This window comes from Squalius cephalus (genome assembly GCF_949319135.1).
Source record: "Squalius cephalus genome assembly, chromosome: 20".
In the NCBI taxonomy this organism is placed as follows: domain Eukaryota; kingdom Metazoa; phylum Chordata; class Actinopteri; order Cypriniformes; family Leuciscidae; genus Squalius; species Squalius cephalus.
Genome location: NC_137141.1, coordinates 9,237,210 through 9,251,039, shown reverse-complemented (window position 1 = coordinate 9,251,039; position 13,830 = coordinate 9,237,210). Strand labels below are relative to the sequence as shown.

Below are 13,830 nucleotides of genomic sequence, written 5' to 3'. Positions count from 1 at the left end.
TTGGTGTTGGATTTCAGCACGCACGGCGTTTTACACTGTGTTCCCCTAGCGTAAGATATTCCGCAGTACGAGAGACCTCTCGTAAGAGAACGTACTCGGTTACTAATGTAACCTCGGTTCTCTCGAGAAGAGGGAACGAGTACTGCGTATCTTTGCCGTGCATGCAACATGCTCTGGTTCGCTTCGGAGATGAAAAACCAGATTCTACCAGCCTGTCGAGCTGTATTTATAGGCCCAAGCCACGCCCGTTTCGGCGGGACGTGACGCAGTGGGCGCGAAGCGTCCCCATTGGTTCTGACATCACGCAGGGCCTCTCTCGATAGGCTGCTGCAGTTGCCGCAGGGCAGCCAATAGGCGCGCCTATGTCTGCATGCTGCCACAACGCGTTTTACATTATTTCAAAATTAAGGATAATTTTTGGCTTCAGTATCTCGAGGAAAAGAGATTTTCCCCTAGCGTAAGATATTACGCAGTACTCGTTCCCTCTTCTAGAGAGAACCGAGGTTACGTTAGTAACAGAGTACGATTTATGTACATATACGTACATCAATAGAAATTAGAGGTTGAACAATATTGGAGTTTGCCGATACAATAACAATGTGTTCAAAGAATGGCTATAAAAAAAGTATTGTGCCGATACTAGTAAAATGTATTGACTCTTATTTTGAAAGGTCTTTGATTTTCCACTCCCAGCTGTTAGTTTAAAATATGAGGGAGATAAAATATGGACTCTTATATAACCATCTATTAAAATAGAAACAAAAAGTTTTATAATCAAATTTAAGACCTCTTAAAATGATAATTAAGACTTTTGTATGACTTTTCATGCTAAAACTGAATTTTAAGGACTTGCAGGGACCCGTTCACATCTAAAAATGGACCAAGATGCTCCTCAAGATAAAGCATAAGACATGACTAAAAATACGAGCAGTCCATAAGTGTGATCCTTTCATCAGTCGTCTGCCAGGTGCCAGATCAGCCAATAATGAGGAAAGAGGATAATGGTCAGGAAACTGTTGAAGACATGCAAGCCACAAGAAACTAGTAATAAGCTCAAGTTTTCATTATTCAAAATTTTGAAATGTCTGCACTATACCACTTCCAGCTGCTCATTCTAACATACCTGTATGAGGGAGATAAAATATGCACTCTTATAACTATCGACAACATACAATAAACTAGGGATGTCCCGATCAGGTTTTTTTGCCCTCGAGTCCGAGTCCGAGTCATTTGATTTTGAGTATCTACCGATACCGAGTCCCGATCCGATACTTCTATAATACATAAAAAAAGAATAAAGAAGAGCGAAAAACAGATCCAGGATGTTCCTTATTTTTTATTTAATTCACCTTATTTTAACATTCAACAACTCTGTAAACAAACAGAGCACTTCTGTGAGGTAGCTTGAACAATCAAGTAATAAATAACATAAATTCTTCACTTTTGGACTTAGTGCAACAGTAAATATAAAAAAAGTCTAATATATAAACAAATAGCACCTCAACTTAAAATACCCAGCAGGCATGTAAACAAATAAAAAAATAAAAGTGCCACAGTGTTTGCAAAGCCAGTAATGTGCTTTTAGGTACTGCACTCGCCGGTTTCACACTGCACGCGTTAGCAGAGCGTGCAGCGCGTATTTTTTTCGGCGCCCATGTTAACAGATTAGAGCATTCACACCGCACGCAGAGGCGGCGCAGCAGAGCGTAGCAGGAGCAGAGCAGGAGCAGCAGTGCCGCGATCGTTTCGGCGCCATGTCTATTTTTGCTGCGCCGCTTACGCTGAATTAAAGTGACAATGCATTGATCATGGCCAAAATACGCCGCAGTTTTATCCAAAAAGTGCATTGATGATATCTATTGTGTTTTAAACAGTCGATCAAATGACCAACAGCAATTTAAAAAGAAAACAAATGTCCAAAAACAAACTTGTTGCCAGAACAATAAAAACAAAGATGAACCAAAAGTTATATAAATTAAATTATTAATAAAATAAGCTTCTTGACAAGCCTTTTCTCTTAAATGTATTTGAAAACGAAATAAAGCAATGCTGCCAACTTATCCATTATAGAGTACTCTGTCTGTAGCCTACACAACCCGCGGTTCAGCCGCGCGTGACAAACGCTGCCAGTGTGAAAGCAAAACGCGCGTGTCCTGCTCCTGCTCACCATATGCACTGCTCCTGCGCTGCTTACGCTCTGCCAACGCGTGCAGTGTGAAACCGGCGTAACTCTGTGCCACCGCATAACTATAGGTGTGTCGAAAAATAATGAGAATATATATATACATATATATCCGAGTCCTGATCGGGAGGTAACATCCGATTCCGATTGAGTCTGAAACCACGTGATCGGGCCCGATTTCCGATCACGTGATCGGATCGGGACATCCCTACAATAAACTTAATTCATCAACAGTAGATCAATAACCAATCACTTAGCATAAATTCATGGACTGCAAACTGCTCTGAAATGGCGACAATGTAGAAATTGCAGGGACCCGTTCACATCTAAAAATGGACCAAGATGCACCTCAAGATGAATTCTAGAGAAAAGGCATAACACATGACTAAAAATACGAGCAGTCCATAAGTGTGATCCTTTCATCAGTTGTCTGCCAAGTGCCAGATCAGCCAATAATGGTCAGGAAACTGTTGAAGACATGCATACCACAAGAAACTAGTTATAAGCTCAAGTTTTCATTATCAGAGCGCTTAATGTTAGCAGAGACAATATACAGTAAAGCTCTGTGTATTTAACAGATAATCCGTGTATCTAGAATACTGTCTAACACTTGATGGCTACTCTGTCAAGTCTTCGTCGTCGGTTAGGAACCTGGGTGTGCTCTTTGATATCAATCTTTCATTTGAAAGTCATGTGTCTAGTATCTGTAAAACTGCATTTTTCCATCTTAAAAATATATCTAAATTACGTCATATGCTCTCATTGACAAATGCAGAACAATTAGTCCATGTGTTCATGACATCAAGGCAAGATTATTGTAATGCTATTATGGGTGGTTGCCCTGCACGCTTAATAAACAAATTACAGCTGGTCCAAAACACAGCAGCTAGAGTTCTTACCAGAACCAGGAAGTATGACCATATCAGCCTGGTTCTGTCAACACTGCACTGGTTCCCTATTAAACATCGTATACATTTTTAAATATTGCTGATTACTTACAAAGCACTAAATGGTTTAGCTCCGCAGTACTATTAAGAGCGAGCTCTTAACACATTATAGTCCTTCACGTCTATTGCGATCTCAAAATTCCGGCCAGTTGATAATACCTAGAATATCAAAATCAACTGCTGGCGGTAGATCCTTTTCCTATTTAGCACCACAACTTTGGAACAGTCTTCCTAACATTGTCCGGGAAGCAGACACACTCTGTCAGTTCAAAGCTAGACTTAAAACACATCTCTTTGGCCTAGCATACACACAACACATTATAGACTTTTATAATTCAATGTTAGGCTGCATAGATTAGGTCAGCCGGAACCAGGAACACTTCCCATAAATCCTGATGTACACGTTACATCATAAGAAGAATGGCGTCTACGCTAATATCAGTCTCTCTGTTTATCCCGAGGTTTACCGCAGTCCGCCGGATCCAGGCTGTATAAAGATCTGATGAAGGACCTGTGCCTGGACGCGACTACAGCACAGTCCTGAAATGTCAACTAGTCTCTCCCCTGTGAAGGCCTCCCTCCCCTCCCTTTACCTATCTACAGATAAAGCGTTGTCGGGATAATTCTGGTTCGCGTGGCTACGTGGAAGCGATAAAAATTCTGTATTATTAATTTTAAGGCCAGACAAGTAGTATGTTGAGGGTTGATTTGTAGGGAAGGACTACACGCCTGCGCACATATATTCAAATGCGCATACCTATAGACTGAACTCGTAATACACGTGCACGCCATCTGCGTTCTCACTGGTTCGCGTTTTTGAAGTTTGCGCAGAAAGAACTTAAGAGTTTTCTGTTAAAACGGTGTCGTGTTAGCGGCCCCTAAGTTAATAACTATTGATCGTTGCGACGGAAGTGAATCAATCAAACTAACTTTAGCTGGACAATAACTTTATTCTAGAGCTGCTATAAAGCCAAAACACTTTACTTTAATTTCCTATTATCAATGTAAAGCTGCTTTGGAACCATCTACATTGTTAAAAGCACTATATAAATGAAGATGACTTGACTAGAACGCACAACAGCGTCAAGTTTTTACTTTGTGCTCATGTTTATTTCAATCATATTCTTTTGAATATTATTATTATTAAGAATTATGTTATACCATTTAAGATATTTAAGACTTTTTATGATCTTAAATTTGATCAAACTCACATTTTAAAACTTTTAAACTCATTTTAATTTGAAGTTTTAGGCATATATTAAACGTCAAGTGTCTTCTTATTGTATCTGAAAAAGATATTTCATGCAGCAGTCAGGTGGATATCCAAAATAACTTATTTTACTGACTAAAAATGGCAGATAAAGCTGGTTTCATGGCATTGTGTCTTTTTTAAATCCACACTTATTTCTGCACTAATGGGGAAATGCTTGCTTTCTAGCTATAGTGAAACGCCTCAGTCCTGCACTCGCTGTGTGTCCCTCAGGGCTGCATTTGCCACCGAGTTACAGGTTGAAAAAAAAAAGTTCCTTCCACCCTCTACCCACAACCTCAATATCTCTGGAGCGTGTCAAAATGCCAAATACTAATGAAGTCAACTTCTACTGAAATTCCATGAAGTTATTTTCTCATAGTTTCAACACTGTCTAACGAAAAACTTTAGACATGAAATGTATCTGATGTGGGACCTGATGTAAAAATATATTTCTGCACATTTTATTTGTATATATTCCGTTCAAAAATAAGAATTAAGATTTTTAAATTGTTTTTGAAAGAAGTCTCTCATACTCACCAAAGCTGCATTTATTTGATCAAAAATAAAGTAGAATAAAGTATAATAAATATAACAAATAAAGCGTGACCGGTGTCTGAAGCACGTGTGTAAACACGACAATTTTATTGGCTGACGACAGGTAATGAAGTCTCTACCGCACCTCTGCACCTATGAGTATAAGAGGGCGCCTGCAATTTATGTCATTAGCTTTTTTGTCTTTAGGAGCCTTTTGTTTGAAGTAGCATATGTGAAGACCCAGGTAGCCAACGCAATCGGGCCAATTGTGGCTGAGTGTCGCCTCACTCGGCCGTGTTCTGGCAGCGGCTCACCAGAAGTGAGCCAGTTCTGGCTCAGTGATGGATGCCAGAATTGGCTTTGGATGTGCAGATTTGGCCTGATTTGCACTGATATATGGCACATTTAGCCACATTCGGCCTGATTACAGACCATACGGGCTGGTCTGATTTTGGGTGAAATATGTCCATATGTACATATGTGTATGTAGCAGTGACCCTTAAACTTAAACATAATATCCTTTCCCTGTCAATGTTATGTTATTTATTAGTGTATTTTAAAATTTTAATTCCTAATCCTATTAATATTTTTTCATTTTTTCCCCACATTCTCTTTTTTCTTAACAAACTAAATTTTTAACTGCGACATCTAATACAATTTTAATTAACAGTACTACACATAAAATATCGAAGTAATGTTTATAATCATATGTTTATAATATAATTATAATCATGAGTTGGCTGACATAGTGCTAGAATTTAGCTCCAACCCCAATTAAACACAACTGAATCAGCTAATCAAAGTCTACTAAAAACTTCCAGGCAGGTGTTCTGGAGCTGGTTGGAGCTAAACTCTGCAGGACACCAGCTAGTAAACTAACCAATGTGAAGTCTTAATTTTCTAATAAATTCATAAACTGTTCTTATTGCTTCGTCTGTAGCCAGAATATGACATGCTTTTTTCCCCACCACAGAAGCAATCTATTAATCGACAGTAATGATTACGTTTACAATATCAGGAGCAATAATGAACAATATTGATTTTGTGATGATATTGCAGCATAGTCTGTGTAAATAAGCATAAATACCATATCAGATGCAACTTCTGTTCCACCTTTGCATTGTAAATATGGCGTTTGTTGATGTTGAAAGTCTATATTGCGACTGATCTTTTTTCTTTTTCTTTTTTTTATCAGTGCAAAGAAATGCAAGTACTGCCAGTGCATCGGATAGAGAGATTGAAACATTCATCAAAAGATGGCTTGCAGCTCGCTTCGGACAGAGATGGGGAAATAAAAGAGCAGGCCCAAAAGCAAACAAATTAAAGTGCCCCTATTATGCTATTTTAAAGTCTCCTAATTTAGTTTTTGAAGTCTCCTACAACAGGTTTACATGCATCAAAGGTCAAAAAAACCTTTCTCATTTTAATTTTCTTAAATTTTTTGCACATCACCACATTTTTCATTGATTCTCAAACGACTCGTCTGATGAATCAGTCTCTCTAAATCCCTCCCTTCCGAGAGCCTGCTCTGCTCTGATTGTCCAGACAGCTCAGTCTGTTGTGATTCCGCGTACAATGCGTGTCGGAAACAAAATCGCCCATTACCATAACTTAACTTCAGCTCCATCTGGAGGCTTCCTACAGCTTAGCGATTGTACACCATAAACTAAAGACAGTAACAAACGATGACGTTGATTTTACCCTATCAATCTGAGCTTGAGTCTGAAGATGAAACATTCAAAGAACTAGTTATTCAACCCCGAACCTCCATCGCACGGACAACTTAAAGAAGTTTCTCAGAGATACGCTACTCAGTTATGAGATGTTTCAACTGTAATTCTTCACCATCAGCATTAACAAGTGAATGTCCATCAACAAACCGATGTGTATAATTAAAATTTATTGTGGTGAACATGCAGGAACTGCATCAATAATGGTGCATTTGTTAGCCGAGCTCTAACGTGAATGACTGATGTAACATAAACGTTGGTAAGCAGAACGTTGGTTGCTTAGCAGAACTCTTTCAGTAAGACAGTAATAATGTGAGTAAGCCGGTTAGCCGGGAACTTGCACAATATAAAACACAAAACTAAGTATTTTGAACACCCCGTACAAAATATATACATCAATAATTAATCATACTTACAGGTTGTGATTCTGAGGAGCAAATTGGTCCAAATAAACTGAGCACTGACCCATATTTATAGAGCAAGCGTTTTGCGAATCCAACGTTGATTTCCGAGATTTGAGAAGCAGTCATCAGTAAAGTGACGTGTTGTGGGCTGGTCAAGTATTTTGTGGGCGGACAACGTACAACACATGCGGACATTATGCAAATGTATCTCCTAGTGACGTAAAGTACGACCGTAAAGGAGTAGGATTCGAAACCCAAACGACTCGTAAAGTCGATTCTCTCTATTGGGAGACAATAACTTTATTTATTGTACACTTTTAACTTTACAACTTTTCAGATCGGTCATATTCGCAAACAGCTATATTACACTCTGCATGAAAGGGAATATTCGAAAAACCATAATAGGGGCACTATAAGGTATTTTCCAAATATCAACATTTAACAATGTTATCAGTGTGAGATTTCTGTGATCTATTTGACTAACCATACGTGCCATTGTCTTTTCCCCTTTTTCGTCTCTCTTTCTGTCAATAATCTGTCCATCTTTTAGGGTACGCTTACTTGAGGAGGCTCCTGAAGTTTTCTTTTTCATTAAACATTTTGGTAGTTGTTATAAAGCTGTATGTTAATGTTAGGTAGTTTTAGTTTAGTTTCTTTAATTATTATTTTTTAAGTAGATGCCATCTTAAGGATTTTAAGGCAACAATGTCATTTTGTGGAAAAACAAATTATTCAATCCATCCTGAGTCTGGCAAATACAACCGAGCCAAGTTATTTCTTCCAGCCTGCCGGATATGGGCCATTATTGGCCGGAACAGTTTTAACTACCGGGGGACGATTTAGTATGAAAAACTCAGACAATCGTTTCAGGTGTGCCTCCATGTCCCAGTTTTTTTTTTTTTACATTTACAGGACACACATGATCTGTGCATCTGATGTTTGGGTGAGGAGCATGCACGTGCGCCCATTTTGAGTGAGGAAGCTCCGTTCACGCTGGACTTCATTTTCGAGAGTTGAGGGACAAGCATGTGTGCATCGTGGCTCAGTGGAGGTTGATCTTGTGAGGATCGCCGGTCGAGCTGGCTGAGGAATTCGAAAAAGGCATAGCTCTTTCATGTTCTTCAGTAACCGGTTTGAGCGATCTGTTGGATCTGGATGTGCTGTCTCTTGAACCATCTGACACAGCAGATAGCATGCTGCTGGAACCATCTGGCCAGAAGTAATATTATAAAATATTGCTGCTGGCACCATCCGACCAGAGGTAATATTATGAAATATTATAACAATTTAAAATTATTGTTTTCTCTTTCAATATATTTTATGATTTCCTGTGATGCAACGCTGAACTTTCAGCATCATTACTCCAGTCTTCAGTGTCACATGATCCTTTAGACCATTCTAATCGGCTGAAAAAATCATTTAAGATATCCCTTCATAATTTTGTAAAAACTAGGATACATTTTTGGGGGGGGATATTTTATGTAGGCAATGTTCAAAAGAACAGCAATTATTACTGCCACATTTGATAAATTTACAGCACCCTTGTATATATATATATATATACACTCACCTAAAGGATTATTAGGAACACCTGTTCAATTTCTCATTAATGCAATTATCTAATCAACCAATCACATGGCAGTTGCTTCAATGCATTTAGGGGTGTGGTCCTGGTCAAGACAATCTCCTGAACTCCAAACTGAATGTCAGAATGGGAAAGAAAGGTGATTTAAGCAATTTTGAGCGTGGCATGGTTGTTGGTGCCAGACGGGCCGGTCTGAGTATTTCACAATCTGCTCAGTTACTGGGATTTTCATGCACAACCATTTCTAGGGTTTACAAAGAATGGTGTGAAAAGGGAAAAACATCCAGTATGCGGCAGTCCTGTGGGCGAAAATGCCTTGTTGATGCTAGAGGTCAGAGGAGAATGGGCCGACTGATTCAAGCTGATAGAAGAGCAACTTTTACTGAAATAACCACTCGTTACAACCGAGGTATGCAGCAAAGCATTTGTGAATCCACAACACGCACAACCTTGAGGCGGATGGGCTACAACAGCAGAAGACCCCACCGGGTACCACTCATCTCCACTACAAATAGGAAAAAGAGGCTACAATTGACAATTGAACATGACAATGAGTTCACTGTACTAAAATGGCCCCCACAGTCACCAGATCTCAACCCAATAGAGCATCTTTGGGGTGTGGTGGAACGGGAGCTTCGTGCCCTGGATGTGCATCCCACAAATCTCCATCAACTGCAAGATGCTATCCTATCAATATGGGCCAACATTTCTAAAGAATGCTTTCAGCACCTTGTTGAATCCATGCCACGTAGAATTAAGGCAGTTCTGAAGGCGAAAGGGGGTCAAACACAGTATTAGTATGGTGTTCCTAATAATCTTTTAGGTGAGTTTATATATACAGTACTGTGCAAAAGTCTTAGGCATGTTAATATCCCCACCCCAAAAATGTCCCCAAAAATGGTTTTAAGTCAGTTATTTATATCTTTTGCTGTAGTGTGTCAGTAGGAAATATCAGTTTACATTTCCAAACATTCTTTTTGCCATTAATTGTAATAATCCAGTGAGATTTGTGTATGCACAAGGAGTCTGACAACAGCCAGGATGATCTGATCTCACCATCATCGAGTCCGTCTGTGATTACATGAAGAAACAGAAAAAACTGAGACAAACTAAATCCAGAAGAACTGCGGGAACGTCTCCGAGATGCTTGAAGAAACCTTCCTGCAAAGCTACCTGAAAAACTATGCGCAAGTGTACCTGGACAAAAGCCGTTTTAAACGCAAAGGGTCGTTACACCATATATTGATTTGAATTAGTTAATAGAAGTTAAATCATAAATAAATTCAATTTGTGATTTTATTTTTGAAAGCATTCTCACTTTACAGCATTTTAACACAAGTGCCAGTACTTTTCACAGTACTGTAGCTTTGCAGGAAGGTTTCTTCAAGCATCTCGGAGACGTTCCCGCAGTTCTTCTGGATTTAGTCTGTCTCAGTTTTTTCTGTTTCTTCATGTAATCACAGACGGATTCGATGATGGTGAGATCAGATCATACCGGCTGTTGTCAGACTCCTTGTGCATACATAAATCTCACTGGATTATTACAATTAATGGCAAAAAGAATGTTTGGAAATGTAAACTGATATTTCCTACTGACACACTACAGCAAAATATATAAATAACTGACTTAGAACCATTTTTGGGGACATTTTTGGGGTGGGGATATTAACATGCCTTAGACTTTTGCACAGTACTGTATATATATATACACACACATATACATATATATACACATATACACACACATATATATATATATATATATAATATATATATATATATATATATATATATAATATATATATATATATATATATATATATATATATATATATATATATATATATATATATATATATATATATATATATACACACACACACATGCACAAAATACAGAAGACAGGAGGTGAACATCATAGTCAGGTGGCTCAGTAATTAACCGCAGTGCTCTTACCGATCATGGGGGACTCAATAAAGCTCCAGGTGTTGGTTTGAGGCACATATGATTGAAGCACTCCAGCAGAGCGACCAGCCTCATTCACCCCTCCAAACACATAGATCTTCCCTCCACAGACAGTTGCTGCTGCAGAATGGACAGGTTTGGGCAAAGAAGCCACCATCTCCCACTGGTTAGTGATGGTGTCATACCTAGAAAGAAAATGAAAAGCGATTTAGCCTGAAACATGCCTTTTTAGACAAAAACATTTTTTCTATTCTATTCTATTCTATTCTATTCTATTCTATTCTATTCTATTCTATTCTATTCTATTCGAACTGCTCATATGTAGAGTTAAAATTTTGACAAACATCCTGGTATCCACTCTAAACCTTTTTCCCCCTAGAAAAATAAAAAGACATGTTCCATAGATTTTTAAAAGATGCTCATGGCTCATATCAGTGTGTTTCTGCTTCACGCCTGATAAAGCAGCATGGAAATGAGAGTAAATTGCGAGGCTTGGTTGAGTTTTTTTTTTGGCCCTGGGTAAGATTATTTATGTCAACTCTAGCATTTAAACGTAAGTAAAAAGAGACTGTAGTGAAAAATGTGCATGGCTGATTGTCACAAAAACTGTCCGGCTAATATTTCAAGAAAAGAAAATTACACTGAATAAAGAAAATGAAGGAGCATTTCAAGTCAAAATATCATTGCTGTAATATAAAATATTACATTCAGTATCATATACATATACTGAAACTGCCATAAAAATATGTAGAAAATGTATCATTATTTTTATGCCAATTAAGTAATTTATATATATAAATTAATATTGTAAGTACTTCAATAACTTTTAAGTATTTGCACAGTATTTGATCTCTTAAACTCAGTGGGTGTGGACTTCTAAATTGAACTCTGGATTGATCCTCATCGAATCCCAGGACAGGCTCACAGGTGTTAGAAGGTGAGGCTATATTTGGATTGTGCAAAATTATACAAATGAAAGAGCAGGTTTTGACTGAGGAGCCGAGCAACCCAGATTCCAACTCAGATCCTGCCTTGAGTTTGTGCTGGAAGACCTGTGGGAGACATCAGGAGATTGCCTGTTAGAGGGTGAAAATTGAGCAGGGAATGAGACCCGGTCGGGCTCACTGAGTGAGACCATTATAAGTCTTAAATGGAGGAGCAGAAAACGCGTTTGGAGCCAGTGGAGTAGAGTCAACCTTATCTACTGCACATTTAACAGATACTGACTGTGGAAGATTGCGGGAGAAGTTTATCTCGTTTGCCTCGCTGAAGAGAAATGCTGGAAAAATCTCACAAGCATTACCCTGCAGCACAGTAACATGCATAAATAATCGGAATATTACAGGATACCTTTTACCTTAATATCTATAGAGTGTCTACGGCAGCAGGCAGGTGTGCTGGAGGGTTTTAATACAGAAATGTGAAGTTTGTACTTCTGTTAAAGTCCCCCTGTGGTGAAAATCAAGTTTTTACTTTGTTACTTCTTCTTGTTTATATGTCTATGTGGCGTTTTTAAAATGCTTTAAGACAAACCATGTGCAAATTCATAAGTCAACACCATTGCTGAATATTTTTCCCTTAAAACTGCAGTGAACCAAAGACAGACTCAAAAACGTGGTTGGAAATCGCCAGTGTTTCTTTCGTCACAAACTACAGTGTAACCAATCGTCAATGTGCGGGCGGGCTTTAGCATATCATTACTACTGTATGCTGTGTGAAGCAGGGGAGTCTCAAGAGAAGCCAGGTTATCCCAATATATTTTCCTGTTGACATGAAAAATTGTGTACATTATGATGTTATGATGAACTATATACCTTTCTCCACTGACGTTCTAAGTTGTTCAAAATGTTTCTAAGGATACTGATTTTTAGAAGGCAGCTGTAAGACTCTTAGATGGTGAACGGGAACATAGTTTGTGTAACATACCATACATACATATTAGCTGTTTCATAATGTAGTCAAGCAAAAGGCTAATCATATTAATCACCGTTATGTGTCCGACGTTGTAAAGAACGATACCATTCTGCAGCGTTTACTACAGTAAAGTTGGCCAAGTGGATCCTTGAGCTGGTGTGAGTGAGTTGAGGTGGGGCTAATTTGCATATTCATGGATCCACGTATAGTAAATGAAGCACAGGCGAAGAGTTACATTCAAGCTATTAGGCATGAAGACTTTTTTTGGTAACACTTTACAATAAGGTTTCATTTGTTAACATTAATTAATGCATTAACTAACATGAACTAACTATGAGCAATACATTTTTTACAGTATTTCTTAATCTCTGTTAATGTTAGTAAATAAAAATACAGCTGTTCATTGTTTGTTCATGTTACTTCACAGTGCATTAACTAATGTTAACAAAAACAAGTTTTGATTTTATTAATGTATTAGTAAATGTTGAAAATAACTAACAAATATGAATAAATACTGTACAAGTACAGTTCATTATTAATGAATGTTGACAAATGTAGTTATCAAATGAAACCTTATTGTAAAATGTTACCATATTTTTCACAGGAAACATTTTTTAAATATGTAATTTTGGTGATCAAAGATGAGTTTTAAGGGATAAAAGCAGCAGCTAAAGCAGTTTGTCGGAATCCAAGGTATGGTTTTTACATGGTTTACATCTTATCTAGACTTAAATTGTTTTTCTTATCTAGTCCCTATCACCAGTGTGGTCCCACAAGGGTCCATTTTGGTCCGTTTTGTTTTCATTTATATATATATATATATATATATATATATATATATATATATATATATATATATATATATATATATATAATTTATTTATTTATTTACATTTTTTTATATGGTATTTCTTACCATCTCTATGCGGAAGACACGCATATCTATTTGCCTTTAAGACCCAATTGTAATGTTTCCTGTGCAACACTCCATAGCTGTCTGGATGAAGTAAAAGATTGGATGGCTGACAATCTTGTTCAGTTGAATGACAGTAAAACAGAAATTATGTTTTTTGTTTGTCCAGTTTTTAATAAGGCTATCTTGGGTCCTTGGGCTTGCTATCTACAGGGCCGAGTATAGTTGCGAGTCATTTTTTATTTCTCACTTCAATAAACAAATAAAAACTGTAGTTCGGAATTGTTTCTTTTATCAGAGGGCAATAGCCAAATTAAAAGAGTTTCTTTTAACTAGTGACTTAGAAAAAGTCATCCATGCTTTTATCTTTTCCCATTTAGACTATTGTAATGTTATTTACTCCG

General features: G+C 37.7%; 1 protein-coding gene across 2 annotated transcripts in view; it reads right to left on the bottom strand.

The window, feature by feature from the left end:
• LOC307148223 (kelch-like protein 29) overlaps positions 1–13,830 on the bottom strand; it is a 264,387-nt gene that overhangs the window by 26,467 nt on the left and 224,090 nt on the right. For both annotated transcript variants that reach the window (XM_079853579.1, XM_079853580.1), the window contains one exon: positions 10,591–10,784. In XM_079853579.1, the coding sequence (XP_079709705.1) occupies positions 10,591–10,784 (194 nt within the window). The remainder of the gene's footprint in view (positions 1–10,590; positions 10,785–13,830) is intronic.